At 39.3% G+C, this 15,304-nt stretch overlaps 1 protein-coding gene across 2 annotated transcripts in view; it reads right to left on the bottom strand.

Moving 5' to 3' along the window:
• The window catches only part of MDFIC2 (MyoD family inhibitor domain containing 2), a 170,964-nt gene extending 169,970 nt beyond the window's left edge, over window positions 1–994 (bottom strand). For both annotated transcript variants that reach the window (XM_075550733.1, XM_075550734.1), the window contains exon 1: window positions 907–994. In XM_075550733.1, coding sequence (XP_075406848.1) covers window positions 907–994 — 88 coding nt within the window. The remainder of the gene's footprint in view (window positions 1–906) is intronic.
• Between the last annotated feature and the right edge of the window lie 14,310 nt (window positions 995–15,304).

Below are 15,304 nucleotides of genomic sequence, written 5' to 3'. Positions count from 1 at the left end.
AAACTGGCATAATAACATCTTCACAGGTTACTCGGATGATTCAGCATAATTATCCGCAAGCATCGGTAAGCCTTCCTGTCACTGTTGAAGTTGTTCTGACTGTCTTGGTAGCATGTGACTTCCTTGACAGGGCTGCTAGGGCGTCTTCTGACTGTACAGAACAACTTCCCAGAGTGGCAACTGCCTTAGGAGCTGCACCTTTTTGCAGTTTAGTAGACTGATGACATGGCGAAAGGGAGCAGCACACTTATGTAAGTGAAGTACCCGATCCGCTGCCTGTGAGAGACGTTCAAGGCATTCCCAGGGTCAAGACGGCAAAAGCAAACCCTCTAGTCACGAATCACGAGTTTGTACGTATTTCCAGAAGTGCACAAATTCGCTCTCCTCAGGGAGAACATATCGATTTTTGTGTGTATTTCAAGCAGTCCTCCTGCGCACGTTGTGTCTGTGACCAACAGCCTTCTCTCCTGGGAAGGTGGCTTTTCTAATTGCAGCTGCTGGCGAGTCTATTTGTGGGCATTTCCCCTCCAGCATGCCTGCTTTATGTAGCTACTATTTAAAAAATATTTGCCCTCTAATGGTGTCTCCACCTCTGACGTTGTAAAGCATAAAAAACAAACAAACGCACAAACAACAACCCAGTGGCACAAGACCCTCAAGGATGTGGCATACGTGAATTTAAAAATCTGTACTAAGTTTACCAGCAAATCATCTGTTTTCCTGCAACCCAGAAACTAGAAGATGTATTCCAGCACCGAACCCTCACCGACATGTGGGCCATGAACACGTTTTCATAGTCAGAGCACTAACACTACTTGAACTGCCGGGCCAGCATTTTCATCCTCTCGCTTCCAAGCAAAAGCACGACTTCTACACCGGTGGGAAAATGACAGCAAGAGAGCTTACCTTCCTTCAACCAAGAAATGTTATTTTTGTCATTTTCAAAATGCTCAGCCGATCTTACTTTTATCTGTTCCAGCTCAGTTTCTGACATCTAAGTAGAAACAGAAATGGTGACATAAAAAATTCATTAAGCACGCACCCAAATTTATAGTACTGAGCTTTAAATTTAGAGACAACTGTCCTATGGTGGGAACTTTTCCCCCTAGACAGCTTTGCAGCTTGCTTTCTTAATGTCAAACTCTCACACTGTATTCCCTGATCTCCTTTCAAGCCATGGGAAGTTAACTTGATATAGCTGCATTTTTAGCAATCAAGAGAGCTAGAGGGTCTACTAATAATGAATGTGAAAGAGTAACACATTTGTCAAGCAAACAAACATGCAGTTGTTGTTTTAATGTTGCCGACTAGCTTACAGAAAGCATACTGCAAAGCGATCTACAGAGCTATAAGCAGTAATGAAGCACCAATGGAACTTTGGGGCCATGCACTGACTTGAACAAGGAACTTAGGACCCAAGACCTGCCGAGCTGCACTCTCTGAAGGTATGGCGGCTTGTAAGCACCCTTAGTGCATTGCGCTGGACTTGCTCGCCCTGTTTGCAGTGAGCTAGGATGCTTTCGTGGAGTGTAGTAAGCAGAGCATCACAGACTTACCTGTGTATTCTGAAAGGAGAAGGGCTGAGGCGCGGGGCTGGGGGCCGGCCTGAGGGTGCTCTGGGCAGCCTCCCTGTGCTCTCAGAAAGTCCAGCATTCCTCTGCCCTGTGAGCAGAGGGAAAAACACTCTCCCTCCCTGCGTGGTGCTAGATTTGTATTGTTGCCAGAAGCATCCAACTTGCGGCTGAGAGGTTTCTGTTGTTTTTTTTTTTAAAGGTAATATAAAGCCTGTGGTTCAAAACATTAAAAACCTTCTCCAGGCTAGCACTTATTTAAAATAACACTCTGCAACATCGAGTAAAAATAACGAACCCCTCTTCAAACTGATGGAATTTCTTCACTCCCCTTCACTCTCTAATCCCCATTCATTATCTAGGGTTAGTAATAAAAGTGTACAGAAACTGATATTGGAAAATATACTCGGGTTATCTGGATTCATGGCAAAGGAAGAGAAACCTCTAGAGCTCTCTTCCCTGCCAGTTTATCCGCAGCTTTCATTGGGGGAAGCAAAATGTCTAGCTCCTTGGAGGCAACAAGAAGATGGTTGGGAAAACGTGCTCAGTTCTTCTGACAGTCTGTAGTTATTTCAAAGAGTATTTATAATGAGCTCCTGGGGCAAAGCTCACACTCTTTTCAACAAAGGGTTAAAAAATAGAAAGATAATCTTTGGATACATATGATGACAAATAATATTAAACATGTCGAAATGCTTCCTTTTCTTTCTTTCCTTTTAAAAACAAATTTATTTTTAGGCCTAAGCAATCTGGCCTGCTGCTCTGTCTCTCCCTAGACAACTGTGCTGGTCCATCGGTGGGGTGCTACAACTGTGCTGGTCCATCGGTGGGATGCTACAACTGTGCTGGTCCATCGGTGGGGTGCTACAACTGTGCTGGTCCATCGGTGGGGTGCTACAACTGTGCTGGTCCATCAGTGGGGTGCTACAACTGTGCTGGTCCATCAGTGGGGTGCTACAACTGTGCTGGTCCATCAGTGGGGTGCTACAACTGTGCTGGTCCATCAGTGGGGTGCTACAACTGTGCTGGTCCATCGGTGGGGTGCTACTTCTTTTCCAAGCCTCATTTCTCCTTGTACGTTGCTCCCAACATAATTATCTTTAAAAGCTTTCTTAATCAGCCCATTTTCATACCAAAATAACTTGTAATTCCTGCCATTAGCCATGTTAAGTTCCAGATTCCTTAGACAGCTAAGGAAATCTTGAATGGTTGGATTCTGTAACGTGGTTGTCAAAGGAGGGCCCCACAGCTTGAGATGCCCCAGAGGTCCGGAGCCTCTGAAATCCGTGTAATTATGCTGCTGCTGTTTCTGAAAAAAACAACTGTCTTCATGATTAACCTTTCCTAGAAATGCTTTCCCCAAAGCCCATCTCCATGCCAAGCTGGGATTCTTCTTGATACCGTTCATCTCAAATGACGGTTCCCTTCTCGGACCCACTTGAGATAAAAGGTAGGAAAGGTACCCATTTCGGTCTTATGTAAACCTGGGTTATAATCCTCACCAGAAGACAAGAACTCACTGAGAGCTTAATTTCCGCCCCTGTGTTAGTTCTCAGTTTTTAAAATGATCATCCACAAATTAATAATTGATGGATAAATAAAAACAGCAGAAGAAAAACTGTTAAGTGTTTTCTTTGTCCAAAGTCCTAGAGTAATTATTTAATTACTAATTTTCTTGACTTTGACTCTTCTCTATAGTTATATCTTCTTATTCCCCTTCCTTACACATTTGGAGGCCTAGTATAACATTCTTACAAGTTTATTGTCCTTTAGTCAAGCCAATTATCTAAATTTTATATATTAATAGGGTTATTGAGATAGGAAATAAGCAGCAATGCAGAAGCTAAAGAATCATGTTCCTTTAATTTGTCTGTTTGCCATTCCAGAAGTTAGCAAGTTGGAATTGTTCTCTGTGACTATTCGTAATCATTCTTTATGACCACTCTGGACACCAAGAAACATTGTATATACTTATTATCCAAATCATGGGTAAATATAATGAGAATAGACATCAGGAAAATGATTTTCCATGAATTGATTTTATATCACTGGTGTTCTTGTAAGACATAATCCGTATTCAATATTGATGCCATCCTACAAACCAACTATTCATCCACCTAATGATACTGTTGGGGAACAAAATATTCTAAGAGATGGACTCCAGTTTAGATCGGAGATTTAGTCTCCTGAGATAGAACTTGAAGTGAATTGCAGAACTCGAAGTTGATCCAGGAGGAAAGAGAAAGTCTGGGGAGAACGAGGGAGAGCAGATGTGGGACATGCTAGATGTCTTTGAGGAATCTGGTTCTTGGTTAAATTTAAAACCTTATAGGCAACCCTGGTGGCTGCAAAGTCAGCAGTTCGAAACCAGGCGGCAGATGGGGCTTTTACTTCTGTAAAGAATTACCCTCTCTGAAACTCTATCCTGTCCTAGAGGGTAACCACAAGTCAGAATCAACTCAATGGCAATGAACTTCAGTGGGGGAAGGGTAGGCAATTACAAAGGTTTTACCCGGGAGGTATCAGAGGGTAAAGGTGCCTTCCACAACTAGTTTTGGTGCTCAGTCAATGCATTGCCATCTATGAAAGGTATTGCCAACCAGGACTCAGGTCCCCTGTCTACCAGCCTTGCTCTTTCACATTTCGGGTTTGCAGGTGCCCCAGATGGATCCCCGAAGTACCTCAGCTATCACCTCTTTATCAGGGCCAAGTTTGAGGACCTTGAAAACACTTTTCTCACTCTGATATTCAGTACTTTCAGGGAATATTTCAATTCCATGAAATATAAAAATAATTTCATCAAGGTAAGAAGCTTTTATTTAATTGGTTGGCATGATACTAGATTAAGTGTAAAAACATTTTATGTCTCTGAGTGTTATTTCGCATACCTAAACTTTTGACGTTATCTAATATCTGATAAATCCTAAAGTAAGTCAGTTCACTTTGTGAAGCTGATTGTAACTTTCCTCCCAGGGATCTCTTATCAGAAATGCGGACTATGTTTTGTATTTACTTTGCCTTTGATACTTTGTGTCAGCATCCATTGACTCCGTGTGTGTCCTTATATTAAGGTCACAAAATCTCAAAAGAATCTTAAAAATTTTAAATACCTTATGGCATATACACACACATTCATGGTGGGGTGGGGCAGGGCTTCAGAAAATTCATGGAAAATGGCATTAAAAAGTAATGGAACATTTCCACAAATGTTTGGAGCACCCATGAATGGTATATCTTTAAGCCCAAACCACTTCCCTAAGGTCAATTTTGACTCCTAATGACCCCACAAGACACAGTAGAACTGCTCCCTAGGGTTTCCAAGCCTTTGGAAATCTTTTGTGAGAAGACGACACCATCTTTCTTCTGTGGAGCAGCTGGCAACCTTGAACTGATTACCTGGTGACCAACACTTATGCCACAGAACCACCAGGGGTCCCACATAGATGTGTGTATACATACATACCTATGTACACACTTACATGTCTACCACCACCAATTCCGACTCTCTTCAGTTCTACACTATCTGCACTTCCGTTTGATAGCATTCTTTTTCAGCTTGAAAAAAAGTCTTCACCTTTATGTTGAGTGTGACTTTTCTCGTGACATCTATCTAAAAATGTAGCATTTACTCCCATTCATAAAGAACGTTTGCGCTGGATAGAGAATTCTTAGTGGCTAGTACCTTTTGTGATCTTCTGTTTTTACCACTAATTCATATCACTAGTTCTACAGATGTGACTTTACGTGGCAATTAAAAATATATCCTTTTTCTTTTATTTACATCGGTTTGATTATGACATGCTGAGTTATTATAATTATTTGTGATTTTCTTCTGAGGCTCAGTGAAATTCTGCAAACATCAGTGTATGTTCTTCATCAAACCTTGGAAATTTATTTTTTCTGCCCCATTCATTCTCTATCTTTTCCTTCTGAGATTCCAATTGCAAACATATTAGGTGACATCATATTTTCACAAAAGTCACAGGGGTGCTATTTATTCCCCCCAATCTTTTCTGTCATTAATATCAGATTATTTTTTGTAAATTTGCCTTAAAGCAAATAATGCTTCCTTCTGCAGTCATGAATCAGCTATTAAGGCAAACAATCTTGTGAATATTTCATTTTAGATACATTTTTAGTTCTAAAACACAACAGGCTCAAAAGGATACACTAGTAATTTAACTTCTGCAATAAAAAAATTAAACGGACATATTATCCGGAGAGACAAGTCCCTTGAGAAGGACATTATGCTTGGTAGAGTAACAAAAAATAGGAAGGCTCTCATTGAAATGTATTGACACAGTGGCTGCAACAATGGGTTCAAGCACAGGAACAACTGTGAGGATGGCTCACAACAGGATAGTGTTGTGCTCAGTGCTGTGCATGGTCTCTATGGATTGAAACTGACTCGGTGGCACCTGACAGCAAGAGGCCACTTTCTCCACAGACATTGTTTGTGTATCTTTGGTGTTAGGAGGACACTGGGAAGAGTTTTATACTTCCCCAAAGACCATGTTCAGGGCCACAAACAGGAGCAGAGTCCTGGACCACAAGAAGGGCACCATGAGGTGGATATTGTAGGAATTATACAAGGCAGCGACAGGAGATGGTTACAGACATTGAGAGAAGAAACAGAAAGAAGAGAGCTCACCTTCAAAGGCCAATGGGAAGACCTTTACATAGGTACAGACCGGCAATGACAGAATTATTATGGATTGGATGTGTCACTCAGGGGAGAAGGAAGGATGGAATTATGTTTGCCCGGAAAACAAGTTACTTTTCATTGAAAGAGATTGAGCTATCTTGAACTTGCAGGTTAATTTCTGCCATCAACCGAAATGTTGACTCAAAAGCTCTGAGCACAAGAACTGAGTTTACCAATGTCATCGACGCTAGGAGTCCTATTTAGAATTGTCGTTCTCAGATTACATCTGTCCTCACTCAGAGGTTGGTCAGCACCACCAGGCAACCTTGTCCCAGGACCTCAGTAGATTGGATGGGAAATAGATGATGTTAGCTGGCCAATGTAGTGCCCTCCCTGGAATTTGGAAGTGAGGTTCAAGCAGCCAGCATTAACAGCTAGGTCGTCAGATCATCCAGGCCAGTAAGACCGTCATTGTTGGAGTGGTGAAAAAGTGATAAAGAAGGCAGTAAGGGGAAAGCACGTTTCAACCTTCCTGCATCTCAGTTTTTTCATCTGTAAAATAGGGATGATACTATGGGTGTCTACTTTTGGTTATTATAAATAAAGCTATGGCAAACAATTGCTTATATGTATGCAATTTCACTTTTTGTTGTTTCACTATTTTTCAAATTAGATATTTTTAAGGGGAAAATGAGAAAAAAAACTAAAGTAAAATGGTCACTGGAAACTAAGTTTAAAACTAATTTTTATTAGTTTACAAAGTTAACTTTATCATTATCTTATGGATGTTATCTTTACAAGACTGGTAACTATTTAGAGTTTACAGGATTTTGTCTTTTTGACTACGAGGAGATCTTTATTTAAATAAAATCTACTGGAAAATCCACTAGGGGAAAAAGATGGATTATAAAATTAAAAACAATAAAATAAGGTTCTATTCCTTAACTTCTCAAAATTTTATTGTAGTGATGAAAAGGAATATTGGCTGCTTGCTAGTTGTGGAATATTACTTTTTAAATAAAATGTATTAAAGTTTTAGTGCATTGAGAGGCAATTTATGTTTATTTTACAAACAAATTTCTGAATAGAAATTCTTCTCTCTCACTCAAAATCTTAGTGTTTTGAAATATTTGAGAGTGATCGTGATTGCAAACAATGTAGAATGTCATTTACTCTTAAAATAGTGTGCTTTCCCGAGTTTACACTTTAAATTACTTTGAAATTATTTATTAATAAGTAGATATTGATTTACTGGCTTCTTACAGTAGAGTATACTTTCCTTCATTGTTAATAATTATTTAAAATAATCATGTATACTAATAGATATCATTGCCCAATGTATTTTGATGTTTAAAATAAATGCCTCTTTAATCAATACTGCATGTTAGTTAAAGTTACCCTGAATGTTAACATGTAGGAATGTCTACCTCTTTGGGGTAAGAAGAGATCTCTTGTTCATTCTTTCAATTGTCCAGGTTTTTAAAAATAGTTGTATTGGCATATACTTCACATATCATATAATTTATTCATTCAGATTAAGACGATTGTGCAATCATCACCACAATAGATTTCAGAACATTTTCTTCTCATCGTAATTGTTAGCTTCCCATTTCCTCTAACGGACCCTGCCATGCACCTGTCTAATTAGTGTCTCCATAGATCTAGCTATCCTGGACTTCTTACACAGAAATTCATAAGCACACCAAAAAGAAGCAAACACACAAACCAAAAGTGCAACCACAATGAGTAGACAAGACATAGGAAAACCTCAATCAGAGAGAAAACAAAAACTATTAAAAACCGAAACAATTTTAAAATGAGTCTAAAGTGAGAACAACTGATAAGGGATTATGTTTTAACATAGCTAAATATGCTACAATTGACTCTATATTGTGCTTTCTGAGAGAAAACTATTCACGTTCCTTGACCATGGCCAGAGATGATTCACAAGAGACTCAATGCATGTGGGGACACTACAAAGGAGCTTTCAGCTTCCACTGTCATCCACAGCCTTCGGCAAACCAGGTGCTCACAATTTAAGCTGTGCTATCATTCCCTCTTTCGGGTTTGGATTGTATTATTTTTTATCCTTGGATCAACAGGCTGGGTGCTTTTTCTATGTCTATTCAGTTGACATCTCACTTAGATGGGCTGTTTGTTTTAAAATGAATTGTCTAGTTTTTTGTCATCTTATTAACGATGTGTGTTAGTCTGAGTACTTTTGAGAAACAAAGCCACAGAAACTCATGTATAAGAGAGAGTTTTATATAAAGGTTAGGTGCGCATCAAGAAAACATCCCAACCCAGTTCTGCCCATGCCCACAAGTCCAACATTAACCCAAGTCTGACACCAATCCACAAACTCCTCCTCCATCTCACAAAACACACGCAATGATGCTGACTGCAGGAGGAAAGCTGAATCAGTGAAGGTGTAAGAATCTCAGCACTGGCAGGGGTCTCCACATGGCTGCGCGAGCACCCAGGGCTGCATCCGGATAGGTCCATGTGGCTTCTCCTCGAGGATGTCCTACAGGAAATGAGTCTTGCCAGCTGAAGCAGGGAACTGGCTAAGGCAGCTGCACCCTGCTCCGACAATCACAAAACAAGAGACCTGAGAACTAGAAAGGCAGGGCTCACGGAGCCATTTATCTCTCTGACCTTCAATTAACCCCACGTGTGTTTATCGGCCAGGTTGGCAAAATAAACTTTAACTATCTCACTATGTATTTGGTTTTGGTTTTGTTTTGTTTTTTCATTTTAACATATCATCTCTGCCAAGTAGATGTCCAAATTCATGATCACTGAGTTCATTTTGACTCTGGGCTATCCCAGGCATTACACAGTAGAGTTATTTTCTATTTGATCATAACCTTTATGGAAGAAAATTACCAGGGTTTTCCCATAACATTGCCGTATTAATAGCTGAGTCCAATGAGTTTGCACTCAATAGGGGTTTCTAAAGAAGAGCAGCAAACTATTTTTTTTTTTCACATAGAATTTGTTGTTCAACCTATGTGTTGCTTTTTTTTTTTTTTTTAATTATTAAGCCAGGAGGGACAGCGGGAACATGCTATCTTGATCGTTTCTTTTTCTTCAAAGCACCTTTCATGGGTCAGCCTTAAAGCAAGACATTTAAATAAGTTACACATTAAATAGAATTTCATTTTAAAAGAACTTTTGGGCCCAATAAGAAATTCTAACAGTTAATCAGACATTCACAAATAATGTCTTTGTATTGTTTAAAGCAGTATAAACCAAACTAAAAAAAGCTCTTCTCTTTGATGTTTCATAAGATAAAATAGTACTTTGAAGAATTATAGAGACTAATTTGAAAAGAATATCAGTATGTTCCTAAATAATAAAATTATTCAAGTAAAACTACATAGGGCCTACGTGGATGGTGCTACAGAGATTAAAGAATACACACTTGTTACTAAATACAAATTCTAAAGGAAAAAAATGGAGATCTTTGGAGAAGGATGATAGCATTTTAATGGCTACAGAAAAAATATGGCCGAAAGAGGAAAGGAATCAAACGGAGATGATAAAGGGGAATTCCCCTTCCATAAATTGCATTTATCTGCTTCTCTGATAAAAAGCATTAAATTATTTGTTTTGAATGGTATGTCTCCCCTGAGATACATATAACATTATCAGAAGGGGAAAATATCTTTTTTTCTCATAAATTTTCCTTGAAGTTGAAAGAAGAGTAAAATTAATATACAATAAAAACAAAAATAAAAATAACCTCACTGCCCTCAAGTCAGTAACTCACAGTGACCCTATGGGGCAGCATAGAACTGCCCGTGGGTTTCTAAGACTTTAACTCTTTAAGGAATAGAAAACTCCCATTTTCTCCCTCTGAGCGATTGTTGGTTTTGAACTACATGTTGAAACTCAGCCCAACACATTACCACTATGCGACCAGGACTCCTTTACTTCTCAATAGTTTTGTTATTTGAGAAAAAGATAAAAGGGAGTACAATCTTTTAGATTTTGTTCATTTCATTCTTTTATCCTAACAAGTGGTAGCTGTGGGATCGGTTAGCAGGCTTTATGACTCCTAAATTAATCCTATTAAAAGGGAAATTGTCATCAATGTCAGTCCATTGTATTCAATTGTTGACTTCAACAAATAAGCTTTGGTAGCCAATTATATCATCTGTACCTCCTACTGAGGCGATAGGGTTGCTTTGATGCTAATAGCTACCTCACCAGTATTTCAAATACCAGTCAAGGTCATCCAAGGTGAACGGATTTCAGTGGAACTTCTGGACACAGAGCAGACCACAAAGCTGGAAGAAACTATCTGCTTCTGATGAGTGAGCTGCTGAAAACCTCATGACCAGCACTGAATTTTGTCGGATCTCGTGCCAGATATTGAGCCCCTTGGGTTGGAAGGCATTCAAAATACAAATGGGGAAGAGCTGCATCTTTAAAGAGGAGGCGGCCACCATGATTTAGGCGAACTGGAGCATGCCTCTAAATAAGAAGGAACTGCTGCAAGCATTCATTAATAATCAGAATGTGGAATGTATGTGTGTTTGTCTGGGTAAACTAGGGAACAAATCCACGGAAACTCATATATATAAGAGAGAGTTTTATTTAAAGGGTAAGCGCACATTAAGAAAGCATCCCAACCCAGTGCTGTCCAAACCCATAAGTCCAACATTAGCCCATATGCCCAACACCGATCTACAAAGTCTTCCTCAATCTAACAAACCCATGCAGTGATGCCTAATTCTGGAGGAAAGCCGGATCATGAGTATGTAAGCATCTCAGTGCTGGCAGGGGTCTCCACAGGGGGGCTCCAGCACCCAGGGTGGCATCAGGGTAGGTCCATGTGGCTTCTCCTCAGGGATGTCTCACAGGAAGTGAACCTTGCCAGCGAAGCAGGGAACTGGCTAAGGCACCTGCACCCTGGTCTGACCATTAGAGATCAAGAGACCTGCAAACTATAAAGGCAAGGCTCACCGAGCCATTTATCTCTCCACCCTTCAATTGATCCAAAAGGTGTTCATTGGCCAGGTTGGCACAATAAACCTTAACTATCTCAGTAAGCAATATAAATCTAGGAAAACTGGGAGTCATAAAAACCAAATGAAACACATGAAGATCGGTAGTATAGGCATTAGTAAGCTGAAATCAACGGATGTTGGTCATTGTGAATCAGGCAATCGTGTGATTTACTATTTCAGGAAAGACAAATTCAGAGGAAAGCTACTGAATTCATGATCAAAGAGAACATTTCAAAATCTATCTTGAAGTACAATGCTGTCTGTGTCAGAATAATATCTTTATGCCTATAGGGAAGTTCACTTAATACAACTACTGTACAAATTTATGCACCAACCTTTAAAGACCGTGATAAAGAAATAGAAAATTCTACTAAGTTCTTCAGTCTGAAATTAATCATACTTGCAATCAAGTTTGATAATTAATGGTGATTGGAATATGAAAGTAGGAAAAAAGGAGAAGTAACAGTAGTTGGACAAATATGATTTGCATGATAGAAATGAAGCTGAACATCAAATGAGAGAAGATGACAAGACTAAAACCTTTTTTCCAGACTTGTCTATCTTTCTAAAGAGATCCATATTTGCACACATTCTAAAGAAAAGTGATGCAATACAGGGTGAAAATTATAGAAGAATTTCATTAGTATCATATGCAAAGACAAATTTAGCTGAATATCACCTGAAAAGTTGCAACAGTACATTAATAAAAATTCATGTTGAAATAATAAGAGTACATGAAACAAGGGATATCACGGCTGATGTCAGAAGGATCTTGGCTGAAATATGAGAAAACCAGAAAGATGTTTACTTGTGTTTCATTGCCAGTGCCAAAGCATTTGACTCTGTGGATCATGCCAAACTATGGATAGCCTTGAGAAGAGTGCGAATTCCACTTATGTTAAACCTATACATGGATCTAGAGGCAGTTGCGTGACTAGAACAAGGGAATCTTGCCAGGTTTAAAATCAAGAAATGTGTGTCCCCAGGTTGTGTCCTCTTACCATACTTATTCAATCAGTATGCTGAGCAGAGAACCTGAATTCCATGAAGAAGAATGAGGAGAAGAAGATAAAAGTAGGCAAGGATTTCATCTTTCTTGGATCCACAGTCAATATTCAAGGGAGCCGCGGGTAGATCAGACAACACATTGTGTTGGGTCAATCTGCTGCACAAGGACCTCTGTAAAGTATGGAAAAGCAAGGTTGTAACTTTGAGCATTGAGGCACGCCTGACCCAGTCATGGTATTTTCTTTCTTTCTTTTTTTTCACATTATTTTCCATTGCCTTATATGTATGTGTATGCGAAATTTTAACACAGAATACGGGAGACCAAAGAAGAACCTGTGCACTTGAATCAAGGTGCTGGTGAAGAATATTGAAAGGACCATGGAATGCCTAAAGAACAAACAAGTCTGTGTTGACTGAAATATAGCTAGAATGTTCCTGAGAAACAAGGAACATATCACTTGCTTTGAACGTGTTGTCAGGAGAGACCCGTCCCTGGCAAAAACATCATGCTTGGTGATGTGCAAGGGCAGTAAAATGAGAGAGCCTGGACAAGATATACTGACACAGCAGCTGCAGCGATGGGTTCAAACATAAGAACAATTGTGAAGATGGCGCAGGACTGACTGTTATGAACTGGAACTGACTTGACTGTACTGAATGACACCAGCAGCAACGTCTTAGATGCAAATCCCGCCTCCTGGTAATATTCCTGGTGGCTGTACACATAGACTTCACTGGATGGAATAGTTCAGAATCAAATGCTGGAAGAGAATAGAAAAGTTCAATATCAGAAGCCAAAACAAGGCCAGCTGCCTACTCTGGAGTAGATCATCAATTGCTCACTTAGATTGAAGATGAAGGAAACTAAAACAAGCCCACATAACCCAAATATGGCTTGAAAATATTCCACCTGAATTTCAAGAATATCTGAGGAGCATATTTGAAGCATTGAATTCATTGAACAGTAATGACAGAAGACCGGACCAGCTGTGGGATGACATCAAGGACATCATTCATGACAAAAAGCAAAAGGGCATTAAAATGATGATGCAAAAGAACTGAATAGAAAATTTCAAAGGGCTGCTCTTGAAATCTAAGTAGTTTTATCAAAAAATGTGCAAAGACCTAGAGTTAGAAAGCACAGAGGATAGGCTTAGGGTTAGGGGGAAAAAGCACAAAGGAAAGAACACACTGAGCATATTTCAAGCTGAAAAAAAAAGAAAAGAACATTTCAACCTTGAGTTACAGTATTGAAGGATTCTCCAGGTAAAATACTGAATGGTGAAGGGATAATCCAAAGAATGAAGCATACAAAGTCACCACACCAGAAATAACTGGTTGGCATTGAACCGTTTCAAGCAGTAAGAAATGATCAGGAACCCATGATGCTGAAGGAGGAAGTCCAAGTTGTACTGAAGACATTAGCAAAGAAAAAAAAGCCTCCAGAAATGGAAAAATTACCAATTGAAGTATTTCAACAAGCTGGTGGGACACTCACTCATCTATACCAAAAATTTTGGAATTACACCCATCTTTATACCCACTCCAAAGAAAAGTGACCCAAAAGAATGCAGAAATTATAGAAAAACATCATTAATATTATGTGCAAGTAAAAGTTTGTTGAAGATCATTCAAAACAGCAGCAGACCATCGACAGGAGGATCTAAGAAATTAAAGCTGAATCCACAATAGGACATGGCCTAAAGGAAGCCATTTCTAATGTTAGATGGATCTTGGCTGGCAACAGAGGATACCAGAAAAATATTTACTTATATTTTATTGATTATGCAAAGGCACTCATAGTGCATATCAGGAAAAGCATGTATCAGGGTTGTATCATTTCACCATATTTATTTAATCTGTGTGCTAAGCAAGTAATCCATGAAACTGGAGTACATAAAAAAAAAATGCAGCCCCAGATTGGAGAAAGGCTTATTAACAACAGGTGATATGCAAATGATACCATCTTGCTTGCTGTAACCTTTACTATGAATTATAATGGAAGAAAACCAAAATTCTTAAAACTGGGCCAATAGAAAAAATCATTATAAACAAGAAAAGATTGAAGTTGTCAAGGATTTTGCTTGGATCCATAGTCAGATCTCCTGGGAACAGTGGTTAAGAAATCAAATGATTTATTGCTTTGGGAAAAATCTGCTTCAAGAGAAAGGATGTACTTTGAAGCTAACTTTCATCTGACCCAAAAGTTTTCTTCAGTAGCTTCACTTATGCATTCAGAAGTTTTATGATGGATAAGGACGATGGCAGCAGAATTGGTGCATTGGATGAATTTCTGTGTTGGTGAAGTAGATGGAAGAACCTGTGGACCACCAGGAGAACAGACAGATTTGTCTTGGAAAAGTAGATTCAGAATTCTCCTTGGAAGCAATGATGACAAGACTTCATCTCATCCTTTGGACATGTCATCAGGAGGTATCATTGCCTGGAAAAGGACACTATGGGAAAGTGGAGGGTCAGTGGAAAAGATGGGAGAGTTTCAAGGAGACAGATTGACACAATAATAGGCTTCACCAATGTGCTCAATCAAAACAACAACTTTAAAGATGGCACAGGTTTGAGCAGTGTTTACTTCTGTTGCAGATACGGTTGCTATGAGTTAGAGCCACATGGATGATACCAAACGATAATGACGAGAACAACAAGTAATTTTTCTTGGAAGATGTACAGACAGCTCCTTACAAGTGCCCATGGTGATATTTCATCTCAAGTACTTTGGACATGTTAATCAGGGAAAACCAATCCCTGGAAAAGGATATCATTCTTGGTAAAGTATCCCCCCAAAAGAGGAAGTCCCTCAATGATATGGTTTTACACAGAGGCTGCAACAGGGAACTCAAGCAGAGAATGTAAGAATGGTACAACACCAGGTAGTGTTTCCCTGTTGTACATCAGGTAGCTATGAATCAGAGCCGACTCCAGGACACCCAACAACAACAAGGGGTCTACTTTTCTGACGGAACCTTGCTTGATAGAATAGATTAGTCACATGGTAGTTTATATATAAATGGCACCCCTGGGGGCCAAATTTAAAGTCTTAAATA

This window comes from Tenrec ecaudatus, chromosome 5 (genome assembly GCF_050624435.1).
Source record: "Tenrec ecaudatus isolate mTenEca1 chromosome 5, mTenEca1.hap1, whole genome shotgun sequence".
NCBI classification, from domain to species: domain Eukaryota; kingdom Metazoa; phylum Chordata; class Mammalia; order Afrosoricida; family Tenrecidae; genus Tenrec; species Tenrec ecaudatus.
This window is presented reverse-complemented; position numbering and strand designations above follow the sequence as displayed.